The 16,162-nt window shown below is 60.3% G+C and overlaps 1 protein-coding gene and 1 long non-coding RNA gene across 5 annotated transcripts; one reads left to right on the top strand and one right to left on the bottom strand.

Annotated features, from left to right (window-relative positions):
• The first annotated feature begins 21 nt into the window (after nt 1–21).
• Nucleotides 22–14,917, top strand: CRAT (carnitine O-acetyltransferase). 4 transcript variants are annotated; one of them, XM_036110213.2, is made up of 15 exons: nt 22–534; nt 2,110–2,248; nt 2,940–3,203; nt 5,979–6,097; nt 7,278–7,331; nt 7,901–8,066; nt 8,455–8,629; nt 9,897–10,075; nt 10,805–10,905; nt 11,293–11,412; nt 11,600–11,722; nt 11,823–11,958; nt 12,337–12,399; nt 13,172–13,309; nt 14,048–14,917. In XM_036110213.2, exons 2-15 carry the CDS (start codon nt 2,222–2,224, stop codon nt 14,261–14,263), a joined length of 1,881 nt encoding a protein of 626 aa, XP_035966106.1. In that variant the 5' UTR covers nt 22–534; nt 2,110–2,221; the 3' UTR covers nt 14,264–14,917. The 4 variants fall into 4 exon arrangements, with proteins under 4 accessions (XP_035966106.1, XP_035966107.1, XP_035966105.1 ...); XM_036110214.2 differs by lacking the exon at nt 2,110–2,248 and having other exon boundaries at nt 14,164–14,917; XM_036110212.2 differs by lacking the exon at nt 2,110–2,248.
• On the bottom strand, nt 14,688–15,511 carry LOC144380081 (uncharacterized). Its single transcript, XR_013443863.1, has 2 exons — nt 15,353–15,511; nt 14,688–15,257 (listed from the first exon to the last, which is right to left on the bottom strand). It is a non-coding gene; the product is annotated as an uncharacterized LOC144380081 (long non-coding RNA).
• Nucleotides 15,512–16,162: the final 651 nt, after the last annotated feature.

Here is a 16,162-nt window from a genome sequence, read left to right as displayed (position 1 = left end):
GGCATATTAGAGGACGTTCCCTTATTGACGTGGTTGTGTTTTCCTGCCGCTCTGAGAGTAGAGCTCAAGGACACCAGATGGACTGAGAGGGGTGCACGCTATTGCCTCCAACAGCTTAGACAGCCTGTGGAGGTGGGAGACGGCGAGCTGGACAGCAGCCTTTTTTGCCCGTCTTCCTGGGTTCCACCGCCTCGCGGGGTCTCGCGACCACTAACTGCGCCCTGGGCTCCGCCCCCGGCCAGCTCCGCCCCGCGCTCGCGGCTGGCGGCCCGGGCCCGCAACCGGCTGGTGGCCCCGCCCCAAGAATCCTCCTCCCGGGGGCCCCCAGCCCGCCGCCCGCCCGGCCCGGTGGGTGGGCGCCGGGCCGCCTCCGGCGGTGACTCTGCAACCTTGGCCCGGAGACTCTAGCGGGGACCCACCAACGGCGGCGGAGGCGGAGGCAGCGGCGCGGACTTTGCCCAGTGCGGCGGACCGAGCGGACTGTGTGTCCGCGGGCGGGCGCCAGAGATGTTGGCTTTCGCGGTCAGGACCGTGGTGAGTACGGCGAGGAACCCGGGCGGGCGGGCCCTGGACGGACGGGCGGGCGGGCCGCGAGTCGGGCGAGACACGCAGCTGCGCCGGAATGGAGAAACAGGCCATGGAGGCGACGCGGCCGGGTGGCCACTGTCCTGCCCGGCCAACAGCTGCTGGGGTGGGATCCCCAGGTGGACTAACCCTGCTTGGCAGAGGAGGGGACGGAGGCTCAAGGTCAGAGATCCGATCGAACGCACGGCGTGTGGCTCTAAATTCCAGCCACCTGGAAAAGATAGTGGGGACCCTTGGCTTCAGGCAGCACCTCCACCCTTAGACCCAGAGCCAAGGAGCTGAGGGACCGGGGGTCTTTCGCCCAGTTATTCCCTGACTCACACACCTGTCGCATACTAAGCCTGAGCCATCTATGCCCAGGCCAGAGCCACTTCTCCAACCTCATCCAGTTGGTCAGTCTCCTTGGGCTTATCAAATGGCCCCTGGGGAATTTTGTGTGGCCAGAGAAATTCATGTGGAGGCCTCAAGCTGGGCGGCTTGGAAGATCCTCTGAACCGGCAGGAGGCAGCAGTTGGCAGCCCCATACCCTTTGTCTCCACCAGTCCCTCCCCGCCAGCTTGTCCATGTCTACCCCAGAATCCTCCCCACAGGGCAGCAAGCAGTGCTGCCACTCTGATTTGAGTTCCTTTCCTCTCTCCTCCAAGCATATCTCTGCTTGTATCTCCTTCTGTCTGTACCAAGAAGGATGTTCAAACAGACACTACCTGGCCCAGAGGGCTGAGGTTACTCATCCGCTGGCCCAGAGGCTCTTCCAGATCTCCCAGAACCCCAAGGCTCCACATCGCCCTTGCCACTGACACCGAGCAGTGCCCCCATCTGACAGACAGCTTCTAGGTCATCCTCCAGGACCTGCTGGGTGGCCTGATCACTTTACGGCTGGGGAAACTGAGGCAAGGAGAGATTTGGCCAGAATCCCCCGGATCTGGTGACTCAAATCTAGCAGAATCCCAAAACCAGCTGCCTCCTCCTTCAGTTTATTTTTTTAGTGCCCGAAGTCCTCCACTCTTGCCCCCAGGTGACGGCTCAAGAGAAGCAGGCTTTGGTGGAAGGGAGGCCCCCAGAAGGGCTCCAAGAGTACTGGAGGAAAACGGGATGAGCTCTTAGCAGCCCCTGGCCACTTAATGGCCCTTTCCCAGTGTCTGCTCTCTTGCACCCACCCCAGTTTACAGGACTGATTTCAGGGTTGTGGTGGAATCTCAGTGGCCAGGCAGTTTCTGCCTCCAGCCAAGTTTTCCATCATTAAACAAACCTACGCAGATTCCAACAGGTGGATTTTTAAAAATTCCTCCTCGCCCTGGCACCAGACCCACCCAGAGGAGAGAGGAGAACATAAGCCAGGTTTCCTCCTACTCTGGTGCCTACTACCTACCAGCCCCTTCACCTGCTCCCGAATCCTCTACTTCTGGCAGCCAAGAAGGATGCCTGCCACCGCCACAACCCTAGATGCCACCCTAGCCACCAAAGCCATTGCCACTTCCGCCTCTGCGTCCCCCCTGAATCTTGGCTCTTGTCTTCTCTTTCCAGCCCAGGCAAGTGGCTGTCTCTTGCTAGGTTCTGCTCGCCCACTGGGTAGCACAGTTAGGCTTAGAGGCCCAGCCCAAGGCAGAAAGACAGGGCTCAGAACCTCAGTCCTGCCATGGAGGACGGGCAGCAGAAAGAGAAGGTATGGAACGATCCTCTGCCACTTGCCTATCCACTGCTGCCCACAGCCTCGGATCTCCTATTTCTCTTTCTGCCCACCTCCAGAATCTCCCCAATTTTCTCTCTCTGCCACCTCTCACCCACCTATCAGGCCATTCAGCTCTTGCTTACCACGGCACTGCCCCTATGCCGCCTCTGTGCCCGTCCCACAGACAGATGAAAACCAAGGCCTGGCCCTCGCCCAAAGGTCCTGTCGTCATCCGGCTCTTTCTGACTTTCTCTTTATGCCTCATCTCCCAGCTTGGCAAGGGTGGGAGAAATGGAGGTGGGGACCCCTGGGCGGGAGCGTTCACCTCGCTGCTTGCTGGCTGGCTCATTGGGCTAGGGTGAAGAAGGTGGGGCCTTGTTGCTTCCAGACAGGTGACAGGTCGCTGTCAGCTCTGCCACCCCCAACAGGTGCCATTCATCCTGACTTGGTTCCGGGTTACCGGGATCAATGGCCACACCCCTGCCCATCCCCCTACCTGCATCCCCAGGCCCCAGAGAGGTGGAGACACCTACAGTTTGAGGGCTGGGAAGCCAGGCAGGCACCACCCAAGAGGCTGTCTCTGACCCCGGGGATGGGCACATAAGTGCCCAGGACCAGAGCTTTAGGATTGCCAGGGTCTTCCAGAGCCGGTGAGAGAATGAGCAGGATGTTCTGCTGCCTGCAGGTGAAGCCACTGGGCTTCCTCAGGCCCTCCTCCTTGATGAATGCCTCCAGCCGCTTCAAGGCCCACCAGGATTCGCTGCCCCGGTTGCCCGTGCCTGCACTCCACCAGTCCCTGGACCGCTACCTCAAGGCGCTGCAGCCCATCGTGAGCGAGGAGGAGTGGGCCCAGACCAAGCAGCTGGTGGAAGAGTTTCAGACCGCGGGGGGCGTAGGGGAGCGCCTGCAGAAGGGGCTGGAGCGCAGGGCCAGGAAGACGGAGAACTGGGTGAGTGGAGCTCCCTGTTCCCACACGGGTTGAGGGGCCCGGGGCCCTCTCAGAGGTTCAGGTCATGAGAGGATCCCTTGCTGTGGCCTGTTGCCGGCCTCACGCTGAATTTCCTAGCACCAGCTGCTCTGGCACATTCTTTCGTGCCACAGGGTTTCTTGAGCGCTTCCTCTGTGCCTCGCACTAGGCCGGTCCCTGAGTGAGCAAGAGGACACAGTCCATGGTCCCTTGGGGCTGACATTCAAGGAGGGTGGGAAGCAAGGTGATTAAACAGCATACAGGTGAGTGGATGAGTTTCTTTCCGGCAGTGAAGTTCCCCAGGAGAAAAAAGGGAGAGAGGAGAATGGCAGTGTCTTTGAGTGGGCAGAGAGGAGGTGGCCTTGGATCTGAGACAGAGAACAACTGGGCCAAGGTGGCAAGAGCCTAGCATGTCCAACAGCCAAGGCTGGAATGTAGAGCAATGGCCTGGGGCTGGGGGTGGGGGGTGCATCAGCGGAAGGAATCTGGGCTGGAGTTCAGTGGGAGGGGGCCACAGGATGGCTCCAAGTGGGTCATTGGTGCTGTTCGGTGACAGATCAGATCGCCCTGGTTCCTTGTGCCCATCTGTCATGCAGGTGTGCACGGCTCGTGAAAATGGGTCCACACTGATGCTCCGTGCACTTTTCTGTATGCATCTTACACCTCAGCACGGTGGAAAAGGACCACCCCGACTGCTGGGAGGGAAGCGGGCGTGGGGGTGGGAGGCATGGGATGAGGCTGGCACCGGCACCCCAAGGGAGATGCCAGCAGGGAGAGGGCAGACGAGTCAGTTCCCTCTGTCCCGTGTATGTTCTGGAGGCAGCACCAGTGGCCCTTGCTGATAGGGGTTGTGGGGGGAGCCGTCCTGACCTAAAGCAACTGCGTGGCGGGCCGGGGGCCGGGGGGAGAGGGAGACTGGCCAAGACGGGGAGGGCTGAGGGGGGAGCAGTCTTGTGGGAGAGAACCAGAGCCGGGTTCCAGCCACATAAGGTGGGAGATGCTCTGAGTGGGGCAGGTGGAGGGCTGGGGGCTGCACACAGGAGATAGGAGTCATCAACTGGCAGGCTGGCATGTACTGAGCCTTGGCAGGCACTTAGAGAGTCTGTGGTCTGGCGGTTTCCCAACATTTTTATCCCGGAACTCCTTCCCACAGAAGCTTCTAGCTAAAGAGGTAGGGGTATCCCCTTCTCCACTCACAGGGCCCTCGTGCCCAGCAGATTCTCAGCAGGGGAACGCCCCCATCTGCAGGATCTCCCCTTATTTCCCAGCTCTGGCCAGAGGCCCTGAGATCCTGATGGAGTGGGGGCCCCTGGCTGAAGGGCAGCCCGGCTGCCCCCAAGGGGAGGGAATTCCTGTCTGCTCCTCCCTGACCCACAGATGAGGAAGCTGAGGCCGAGAGAGGTAGATTGAAAGCCCAGAGCCACACAGCTGCTCTCAGGGAGGCCCTGAGCTACACAGGAGTGTCTGGCCGACCAGGAGCCCTGTCCTCAGGTCACAAGTCAGCAGACAGACGTTGCTTCCCGGCCTGCTGTCTAACCTGGGCACATCACCTTCCCTCACCCCTCGCCAGGGGCCCACGGCTGGTGGCCTGGTGCTGCAGGCCCGCAGTCCCCCAAGCAGAAACTGTTTGGTGAAGAGGCAGGTCCCACTGCCGTTTGAGAGGGGAGAGGAAACACAGTGGGGGTATGGGGCACCTGGGATGGAGAGACCAGCCAGAGAGGTGTTTCAGGCATGTGCTTGCAGGGGCGGAGCGAGGGGGGTAATACAGTCAGCACGTAAGGCTCAAGGATGATAGTCAGTGATAGTCTGCCCAGCCTGGGGATAGGAGCCTTCAACAGCCTGTCCATGGCTGGGCCCCAGAGAGACTGCTCCCCCAGTAGAAATAGCGCCCCTTGGGCAGAGGACAGACCACCAGGTGGAGACACAGGATGTGGTACCCACATCTCGTCACTACGGCAGTGATTTACCCTCACAGGGCGCTTTCCCCAGATGGCCCTGACCTGGAGACCCAAGGGAGTGTCTGCACCCCAGCCTGACACCAACAAAACCCAGGCTACGGAGGACCAGGGTCCCCAAGGGCTACACTGCACTGAGCCCGTGCGTTCCTGGCTCCCTGGAGAATGTCTACCTGGGACGGTCAAAAACACATTCATCAGACTTTATAGATTTTTCCCTTTTTCCCTTTTTTGTCTATCGGGCATATATTTTTTTCTTTCTAAAAGTAGTAAAATCATTGACCAAAAGTGTGTAAGAGGGGCGCCTGGGTGGCTCAGTCAGTGAAGCGTCTGTCTTCGGCTCGGGTCGTGGTCCCAGGGTCCTGGGATTGAGTCCTGCATCAGGCTCCCTGCTCAGTGGAGAGTCTGCTTCTCCCTCTCCCTCTGCCGCTCCCCCTGCTTGTGCTCTCGCTCTCTCTCAAATAAATCAATAAAATCTTAAAAAAAAGCTTTGTAAAAGAAAGGAAAATGATTCCCATTTCTGCCTCTGCCTCCTCCCCTCACTCCACTCCACCCCCACCCTCAGGTTTCCTGCCCGGTCTTTCTCTCTGGAATCTTCGGCTTGGCAATATTGTCTGATTTATCTTGCTAAGGTGGATCGCCTCAGGCGAAGGGGAAATGATGGGGTGCTGCTGGTGGGCTGAAGGGGGTGGGGGGCTCTGGATCTGAGCATTCACGCGGAGGCTCTGCGCTCTATAGTGGGGGCAGAAGGGGCCCAGCCAGCTCCCCGCCCCCGCCTCACAGGCTCTGGTCCTTTTCCCAGCTGTCCGAATGGTGGCTCAAAACAGCCTACCTCCAGTACCGCCAGCCCCTGGTCATCTACTCCAGCCCTGGTGTGGCCCTGCCCAAACAGGACTTTGTGGACCTGCAGGGACAGCTCCGGTGAGTGGCTGCGACTGGGACAGGGTCCAGGCATGTCCAGGGCCCTGACGTCCAATGCCTCAGGAGACTGCAGGGGCCCCAGTCCTGGTCATTATCTTTCATCCCCACATTCAGCCTTATGAAGTCAGCCTTATGAGTATCATCCCTAGTTTACAGATGGGGAAACTGAGGCTCAGAGCAATGAAAGGGCTTGCCCAAGAGTCCCTTTCAGGATTGGCTGATCCGGGCCAGAAAGCAGGGTCTTCCTGGCTCTACAGCTTCATAACTGGTCACCACACTGTGGACCATGTCTCCTCCCTCCCTCTAAACCTGAGGCTGTCCCTCACATCAGTTCTGACACTTCACCACCCTCCTCTCTCTCTCTCTCCAGCTGGCCACAGGAGTGACCTTTATACACAGTCCCCTTTTCCACATTCGGCCATGTCACTTGCCCTGGCCCCTGTTCCGGTACTACCAGGGATAAAAATACCAGTGACAGGGATCTCCTGCCCAAGGACCAGCCACCCAGGGCTACCACCTGCTTCTCTTAAAGGGACCAGGGTACCCCAAGAATTCTGGCTCAGACTCCAGCCCGTGGTCCCCATGGTCCGGGGCAGCCCAGGTGTCAGGCGTGATTGGGGTGGCCCAGACCATCTAAGGAGGAAGGTCAGGTTGAGAGAGGTGGCCTGGGAGACACAGAGGCCCCCAAACAGGAAGGTACCTATCAGAGGGGACACCCTGAGCCACTGCCCTCCCATTCATACTCCCTGTCCCCCAAGGTCCCAGGTCCCTCTATAACTGAGGTTTCAGAGAAGGGTGACCTCCTTCCAGGCTCCAGGCTGTGGTTCAGGGCTTCAGGCCCCGTGTGGGTAGAAACCACCAGCACTGACCAGTAAACCAGCTATAATCGTACCTCCATTCATTACACCTATATCCTGCCAGGGCTTGGCTGAAGCATCTCCCTGGGCCCTCTAAGAGCTCTCTCTCTAGAGATAAGAGAAAGCTGGCTCAGAAAGGCAAGCTGGGACTCAAACACAGGTCCTGCCCTTGAACTCCTTCATGCTTACTGCAAGCAGTGAATCAGAAGTGAAGCAATCTGTCTCCTTTGACTAGGCCCCTCCCGTCAGCCCACGGGTGTCCCTGATCAGGGACCTCCCTCGAGGAGTCCACACAGCTTCTGATCTCTAATTGGTCCCCCCAGGTTCGCTGCCAAATTCATCGAGGGCGTGTTGGATTTCAAGGCCATGGTTGACAAGTGAGCAGCCCGCCCCCACTCCCCTTCCCCCTCCCAATTACCACAGCCACTCCAGCCTGGGCCGGGGCAAGGCCAATCAGCAGACCAATGCTGGGCTGGCCCAGAGCTCCTCGCTTTCACTTCCTGTTGGCCCAGCCTCTGTTGGGGTTGGGGAGACAGAGTGTGGGGATTGGAACACCTAGGTCCTCTGCTCCCGCTGCTGAGTCCGCCGCCTGGTGACATGGTCCCAACAGACCCCCGGAATTGGTGTCCCAGGCAAACAAAGAGGACCCCAGAGGTTGACTCACTGCTTCATCTCTCCTGTGGCAAACTGAAGCACAGAGGGGGAAGGGGGTTTCCAGGGTGACCCCAGCAGGGCCCAGCCAGGGTGGAAGACAGGCCTCCTGACCGCAGGCCAGGCCCTGACCCAGCCCTGGCTCCTGCTGAGTGGGGGTCGGGACACCACTTGTGTGAGCCCCCTTCTCAGCTATGCCCAGCAGCAGCTTCCTGCCGGTCGCCGGTCTTGTCCTCTTTCCTGCTTACTTGCCTGGTGGCCCCCTCACTGTCCCTCTGCCCCCCCCCCCCCGCAGCGAGACCCTGCCTGTGGAGTACCTGGGGGGGAAGCCGCTGTGCATGAACCAGTACTATCAGATCCTGTCCTCCTGCCGCGTGCCAGGCCCCAAGCAGGACACGGTCATCAGCTTCAGCAAGACCAAGAAGCCGCCCATGCACATCACTGTGGTGCACAACTACCAAGTGGGTGGGCTCCCAGCCTGCTGCAGGGGAGGAGGGGGGTAGGGCCAGAAGTCAGCCGCCCCACCACACAGGCCCACGCGTCCCCAGGAACAGGCATGCCCTGGGCGTCTCCACCGGGTGCCCCGCTAGGCCCCAGCCTGAGGGCAGCCAGGAGGGGCCGCGGGCCTGCCCAGCCTGGGGGAGAGCAATGCAAGGCCCTCCCCCCCCCACTCACACCCGTGGCCTGACTTCGTCCCCTCGGCAGGACCTGGGCCAGCTGGCACTGGCTGCAACTTCTGGGCTGCCAAGGCCAGGAGGAGGCAGGGGTGGGAGGTAACTGCTGCCAGTCTGAGACACACACACCCCCCTCCCGCGCCTCCCTTCTCTCCACCTGCCTGTGCCCGGATAGTTTTTTGAGCTGGATGTGTACCACAGCGACGGGACACCCCTGACATCAGATCAGATCTTCGTGCAGCTGGAGAAGATCTGGAACTCGTCGCTGCAAACCAACAAAGAGCCCGTGGGCATCCTCACCTCCAACCACCGCAACTCCTGGGCCAAGGCATACAACACCCTCATCAAAGGTGCCCCTGGGTGGGGGTGGAAGAAGGAAGAGAGGCCCCCCACCAGGCCCTGGGCAGCCACATTTCTCACTGAATCCTCTCAAGTCAGAGTGGGTGTTGTTGGTCCATTTCACAGATGAGGAAACTAAGGCTTGGTTGGGTTTAGTTTCCCTCTGTTAAGTAGCAAGTTACGGTAACAGTCGAAGTCCTCTGGCTGTAGACCCCACCTCTGCCTCCACGTTCCTTCCAAATCCTGTGTTGGTCGGGACATTGTCCCCAGAGCCAAACCCCTATGTTGGCCCTGAGCCACACTGGCTTTCCACGTGACCTGGGGCTTCTGTTTCCTCATTTCTTTCTTTTTTTTTTTTTAGATTTTATTTAGTTATGCACAAGAGTCGGGGGAGGGGCAGAGGGGGAAGGAGAGGGACAGGCAGACTCCCCACTGAGCCCCGGGGCTCCATTTCAGACCTCACGACCCTGAGACCCTGGCCTGAGCCAAAATCAAGAGTCGGGTGCTTAACTGACTGAGCCACCCAGGCACCCCTCTTTTTTTTTTTTTTATGAGATTTTATTTATTTATTTGACAGAGACACAGCGAGAGAGGGAACACAAGCAGGGCGAGTGGGAGAGGGAGAAGCAGACCTCCCACCCAGCAGAGAGCCCAATGCAGGGCCCGCCCGATCCCAGGACCCTGGGACCATGACCTGAGTCAAAGGCAGACGCCTAACGACTGAGCCACCCAGGCGCCCCTCCTCTTTTTTTTTTTTTTTAAGTTTATTTTTATTTTGTTAGAAATCTTTACACCCAACTTGGGGCTCGAACTCACCACCCTGAGATCAGGTGTTGCAGGCTCTTCTGAAGAGCCAGGTGGGTGACCCTCTGTTTCCTCATTTTTTTTTCTTTTTTTTAAAGATTTTATTTATTTGACACAGAGAGAGAGACAGTGAGAGAGGGAACACAAGCAGGGGGAGTGGGAGAAGGAGAAGCAGGCTTCCCGCCAAGCAGGGAGCCCGATGCGGGGCCCGATCCCAGGACCCTGGGATCATGACCTGAGCCGAAGGCAGACGCTTAACCAACTGAGCCACCCAGGCGCCCCTGTTTCCTCATTTCTAATGTGGGTCCGGTATTGGGCCCTGCCTCACGGGGTGCCGGGGGAGCCGCAGGGTCCTGTTGAGGGTAAAGCTCTGATGCCCACACCTAACACGAGATGAATGCTCTGGAAGCCTCCGAGGCCTCCCCGGGCCTGACATTCAGCCCCATCTCACACCCCTCCCGCCTGCCTCCACAGACAAGGTGAACCGGGAATCAGTACGCTCCATCCAGAAGAGCATCTTCACCTTGTGCCTGGACGCCCCCATGCCCCGGGTCTCAGACGATGTGTACCGCAACCACGTGGCCGGCCAGATGCTGCACGGGGGCGGGGGCAAGCTTAACAGTGGCAATCGCTGGTTCGACAAGACGCTGCAGGTGAGGACTCGGCGGGGCCAGGACGCACACCCAAACTTGGCCCACTGCAGCCTCAGGACTTCCTGCCCCTCGCCTGGGCGTCCCTGGCCTCCCAGCTAGTAAAACAGGTGGGAAGCCAGCAGGTGGATGTGGCTGTAATTACCAGGCGGTTAGCCTGTCATTAGCGGGCCTGGCCCAGAAACCACTCTCACCGCTGCAGCACATCAGAGAGCGCCTGGGCTGTGGGGCCGGGCAGAGCGACGCGGTCTTGGCTGTGACTTTCCCTCTCTGCACCTGTAAAATGACCCTCAGGGAGGGTACTGCAGGGACTCAGTGAGGTGTATGAGTATGCGATGTGCTTGCTGTGGTCTGGAAGGGGCCCAAGGCCCCTGCTGAGCATTAGCTGTTACTAATAACAATAATAAGTTAGCCTAGGGCGCCTGGGTGGCTCAGTTGGTTAAGCGACTGCCTTCGGCTCAGGTCATGATCCTGGAGTCCCTGGATCGAGTCCCGCATCGGGCTCCCTGCTCGGCAGGGAGTCTGCTTCTCCCTCTGACCCTCCCCCCTCTCATGTACTCGCTCTCTCTCATTCTCTCTCTCTCAAATAAATAAAATCTTTAAAAAAAAAAAAAATAATAATAAGTTAGCCTAACCCCTGAGATGGCTTCAGAGAGGCGCTTCCCACGGACCCAGCCAGCAGAGAGTGGCTCCAGGGCCCTGGGCCTGACGGGTCCCTGCTCCCCTCCATAGTTCATTGTGGCAGAAGATGGCTCCTGTGGGCTTGTTTATGAGCACGCAGCAGCAGAGGGCCCCCCCATCATTGCCCTTGTGGACCACGTCATTGAGTACACGTGAGTGTGGTTGTCCCACCCTCTACCCAGTTCCCTAGCTCCCGGTGATAGGTGACACACACGGGGAACGCCCCTCTCCCTTGGGCCTGGGAATCTGTTTCTTCAAATGAAGCTGGAGGAAGGAAGGCCTGGGCTTAGAGTCTGTCAGACCTGGGTTTGCCTTCCGGCTCTGCCACTTCCCAGCTACAGGACCTCGGACAAGTCCCCTCCCCTCTGCAGGCCTCCTCCATGTGGCTCCTAGAAAGCTGGGGCGAAGGCATTTTTCTAAGGAGCAAACCCAGGGTCTCCCTAGGCTGGCTCCCTCCAGCCTCGGGGACCTGTGCCCCACCCCCACCCCAGGCCCAGGTATGGACCCAGGCTCCCGAGGCCTCCCCGTGTCCCATGCAGGAAGAAGCCCGAGCTTGTGCGGTCCCCCATGGTGCCCCTGCCCATGCCCAAGAAGCTGCGGTTCAACATCACCCCCGAGATCAAGAGTGACATTGAAAAGGCCAGGCAGAATCTCAGCATGTAAGCACCGGGCACGGATGGTTAAGTTAGGGTAAAAGCCCGGGTCCCTGGAGCCTGCCGGGCTCCTGTTCTGGGTCTGTCGTCGTACCCGGCTGCTACTGAGCCTGCTCTTGGGCCTTCCCTTGGGCAGCCAGGGGCTGCCAGGTGCTGCCTGCCCCTCACCCACCTCCCTCTCACCCCACCCCAGCATGATCCAGGACCTGGACATCATGGTGATGGTGTTCCACCACTTTGGAAAAGACTTCCCCAAGGCGGAGAAGCTGAGCCCCGATGCCTTTGTCCAGATGGCCCTACAGCTGGCCTACTACCGGTGCGCCCCGCCCCCACCCCGCCGGTGGAGGAGGCATGAGGCCTGGGGGTGGAGGCGGGGCAACCTGCCAGGGGGGTGCTCAGCCCCCTCTCCCACCCAGGATTTACAAACAGGCGTGCGCCACGTACGAGAGTGCCTCCCTGCGCATGTTTCACCTGGGCCGCACGGACACCATCCGCTCCGCCTCCGTGGACTCGCTGGCCTTCGTCAAAGCCATGGATGACCCCAGCGTGTCGGTGAGTGGTCCGGGGTAAGGGTGGGCAAGCTGGTCTCCCTTCCTGTACGTTCTGTCATCACACCATTGATTGAGCACCTACTGTCCTTCCAACCCTTCAACCCCTGGGTGCTGGGAATCTCCCAGAAGGTGGAGTCATGATTTGGCCCTGAGCTTCCTGGCAGCCAAAGACTAAAAGGAACTGTTTGTTCATTCACTCATCTGCAGCGAGCATCTGCCCTGTGGGTCAGGCCTCGGGGAAGGACTGACGAGAGAGAGGGCAGTTCCCATTTCTGCTCTCAGGGGGCGTGGACTCCAGTGCTGGCTGGGAAGTGGGCTGCTGGGGTGTGGGCGGCAGGGACAGGGAAGGGACATATACTTCAACTCCCTCACCCCCTAGGAGCACCAGAAGGTGGAGCTGCTGCGGAAGGCCGTGCAAGCCCACCGAGCCTACGCCGACCAGGTGACCGAATGACCTCATTTCCCAGCTGTCCATCTGCCTGTCCATCCCTGCAGCAAATGCTGCTCACCCTTAACACAAACCCCTCCTCCCCAAACCTTGGGGCACTTGGGGCACCTGGAGCCAGGCTGAATATTGCCGTTTTAAAGTTGGAGAAACCAAGGCTCAGCCCAGTGACTTTGTTGGTCCCGGGTTGGCCTCTGGATCTTGCTGGCCCAGCCCCAGAACCCTTGCGTCATGCTCTCTCCTCAATGTCCCGGGAGCCCAGGACGCTGAGGGTTTGCAGGGTCTGGCCAACAGCAGCGGTCCTGCCCTCTGACAGCTTGGGCGGTGGTCAGGAGGGTGGAGGCCTGGGTTTCCATCTGGCTCTGAGCACCTCTGTGCGCCGGGCTCAGCCCATGTTCCATGCAGATGTCCATTTCGATCTCACTGCCACCCTGTAAAAGGAAATTCAGTGACCATCCCCATTTTATAGATGAAGACACTGAGGCTCCAGGATGTAAGTGACCTGCCAAGGCCCCATAGCCAGGATGGGGCCAGGCCACCCAGCTGTAGGCCTGTGTTCTTAAATCCTGCCCTGGCCCCTCCCTGGGCAGGTCCCTGGGCCTCAGTTTCCCCATCTGTAACAGGAGGGCTGTACTGCCTGGACCCTCTGGTCTTGGGAGTCCAAGGGACCACCGTGTGGAAGAGGCGCTGCCGCCATAGGCCTTTGAGGAAGGTCAGGGGCACCCTCGGGGCCTGCAGCCGCTGCGCCTGATGGCTTCCCCTCTCACAGGCCATCCGCGGGGAGGCCTTCGACCGGCACCTGCTGGGCCTGAAGCTGCAGGCCATTGAGGACCTGGTGAGCATGCCCGACATCTTCATGGACACCTCCTACGCCGTCGCTATGCACTTCAACCTCTCCACCAGCCAGGTGGGCCACTGCCCCGGAGCCATCTGGGTTTTCCTGCCCTCCGGGCCCCTGCCACTGCCCTAGGTGCCCTGGGGTGGGATGGCACAGACCCTGCTGGAGCTGGACAAAGGCTCCACTGAATAGAGCCGAAGTCCAGAACATGGTCAGACCTTGGTGGTGGCGTGACCCATAGAGGCCACCCCATGTCCACTGCTGAAGAACTGAGTTCTGGTGGAAGAGCTGGGGTCAGGGGGCTGTGCTGCAGCTCAGGGAGGCTGAGAAGGAGTCAGAGTACCCCCCCCCGCCCCCCACTGTGGGAGAATCACCTTCATTCATTCACTGGTCAGACACGAAGGAACGTCTGAGTCATGCCATCCAGTGCTGGGCACTGGAACACAGCAGGGACAGACCACCATCCTGTGTCCCTGGGGGCTCACAGTGTAGGCTGGAAGCACAGGGACCAAGGCAGTGACGTTCCCCCCCCTCCCCGCCCCAGGAAGTGCTGGGGGTCAGGGGAGGCTCAAGGAGGGAGCACTTAAAGCTCCCTCGGGAATGGCAAGGACAGCTCCGTAGAGGGTTGACTCCAGAACTGCGCCCCAAAGGAGGAGGAGAAGGAAGGCATCTGCTGGAGAAGAGGAAGGGGCGTCTCGGGCAGAGCACAGCGCGAGCAGAGATATAGAAAGGCCGGCTTGTGCCACCGCGGGGCTGGAGGGGAGCCCGTGGGGTAGGGCGGAAGCCTCAGTCCTGTGCTGTCTCCAGGTCCCTGCCAAGACAGACTGTGTCATGTTCTTTGGGCCCGTGGTCCCAGATGGCTATGGCGTTTGCTATAACCCCATGGAGGCTCACATCAACTTCTCCGTGTCGGCCTACAACAGCTGCGCCGAGACCAACGCAGCCCGCCTGGCGCACTACCTGGAGAAGGCACTCCTGGACATGCGCGCACTGCTGCAGAACCACCCTCGGGCCAAGCTGTGAGCCCCCCGTGCTCAGGCCTGCCGGCGCCACAGCCACGCCCACCCCGGGAGCGGGCCGCCCACCAGCGTTCCGCTCCTTTGCTCCCTCCCCCCCGGACCCTGCAGATCTGACTAATGCAGGGCCTGCACGCCTGAGCCAGGGCCTTCCATGGGGTCATCCCCAGCATTTGCTGGGGCCCGGGTCCTGGGCTGAGTTCAGAGGCTGAGTAGGACGGAAGGCCCTGGCGCCCAGCGCGTCACCCATGAGCCCACCTCCAGGGGAAGGAACCCGAAGAGCCCGTCCCTCGCTAGGGCAGCAGACTGGGAAGTCCTTTTCTTGCTAGCTCAGCTCTAGCGAGCCCCCTGCCCTCTACACTGCTGGCTCCTAAGGATCTAGAGACGGGACTCTCTAGAGCCAGGGGCTCCAGGCCTCCCCGAGGCTGAGCCAGGGTGCAGGGTGTGCTGGTAAGGGAAACCCAAGGCCTCGACGTGGCCCACCCTGCATGGCAGTACCGTCTTCCCCGGGGGGGAGGGGGGCTGCTGTGCTCTTTTGGATCATGTGGCCCCTGAGCCCCGACTCGCTCGCTTCCACTCAGCTTGATTCCTGAACCATGTTGATGGTTGTCTAACAGTAACATGCAAGGCGATTAATTAATAAAGCAGAAATTTGTCGGTGGAGAGGTGTTTCAGCCGAGGGGGCAGGCGAGGTGGGGCAGACGCTTTGCCTTCTCTCAACTTGGCCTGCATCTGGGAGCCAGTGTCCAAGCAGCCAGCAGGCCCGGAGGCTCCCAGAGCAGCCAGGAGGAGGGTTCTCCGGCTTCGGCTGGGGAGCTGCAGGCCAGGGCCGACCTCAGGGCACTTAGCCGGGGATGGCACCAGGCCCAGGGCTGCAGTCTCCACTGACTTGGGCCTCCCTGTCCATGGGCTGTGGGTGGGAACGACTCTCCCGGGGGGGCTGGGGGGCCTCACAGCCGCAGCTGTGGCGGGCTAGGCAGCGTGGAGCCGACTCTCAGGGCCTCGTCCTGCCGCCCCGACACACACACACTGAGCTGGCAGCGGCCGCGGCCAAGCAGCCTTGCTCAGCCCGGCCCAGCCCCAGGTGCTGCAGGGCCGAGCAGACACCAGGTCATGCGGCCAGCTGATCAGAACCCTATACGTGTCCCCAACCACCCACACCTCACAGGGCCAGGGTGTCCTGCCAAAATCAAGTAGGCTGTTTATGGAGAGAAGAGTCTCCTACTCAGAAGGATACTGGCCCTAGGGAAGGCACCTGTGAAACTCCCCAGAACAGGGGCCGAGGAGGTGGAGGTGGGAGAGGTCACAGAGCTTGTGAGTGAGGCGACCTGGCTGACTCGGGACAATCACGTGAGGGTAGATCCTCTGGCTTTCTCCATTTTGCAGACGCGGAAACAAGCTCAGAGAGGTTAAGGTCACCAGGCCACTAAATGGCAGAGAGACATTTCCAGAGGAGCCCGCATAGCCAAGCACCCAGCACCAACCCCACACCCACTCAGACAGCCCCGGGGCAGCGGGTGGAGGAGAAAGGAGCCCAGGGTGGAAACCGGCCCGCACTCGGGCCCCTGAGCTGGTGATGGAGGAGGACAGAGGGCCCCAGCCCGGGAGGCACAGGAAGGCGCCAGCTGGACCAAGGCACTGACTGGTGAAACTAACCTGTGCTAGGCACTGGGGACCGTCCAGCCTGATGGGGCCTCCTCACAGCCACACAGGTGGGGACTCGGCGTCCCCGTTCTCTGATGAGGCTAGGACAGGGTATGCCCCTTGCCCAAAGTCCCAGGGAGCAAGAGGTGGGGCCCAGAAAACGGGGGGAGTGGGTGTTGTCCTAGGCCTGGCCACTCCTCAGGACCCCAGCACGGCCAGTAGGGTGGGGTGATGCAAGGGAAGGGGTACGGGAGTGCCCTCG

Source organism: Halichoerus grypus, chromosome 14, assembly GCF_964656455.1.
Source record: "Halichoerus grypus chromosome 14, mHalGry1.hap1.1, whole genome shotgun sequence".
NCBI lineage: Eukaryota > Metazoa > Chordata > Mammalia > Carnivora > Phocidae > Halichoerus > Halichoerus grypus.
Note: the sequence above shows the minus strand (reverse complement) of the source record. Positions and strands in the feature narration are given on the sequence as shown.

What these genes read in the sequence shown, in the direction of transcription:
- CRAT (XM_036110212.2), top strand. Translation starts at nt 508, where the DNA reads ATGTTGGCTTTCGCGGTCAGGACCGTG. An exon ending in GACCTGCAGGGACAGCTCCG is followed by an intron (nt 6,098 to 7,277) that starts GTGAGTGGCTGC and finishes TGGTCCCCCCAG; the next exon opens with GTTCGCTGCCAAATTCATCG. An exon ending in CTGTGGTGCACAACTACCAA is followed by an intron (nt 8,067 to 8,454) that starts GTGGGTGGGCTC and finishes GTGCCCGGATAG; the next exon opens with TTTTTTGAGCTGGATGTGTA.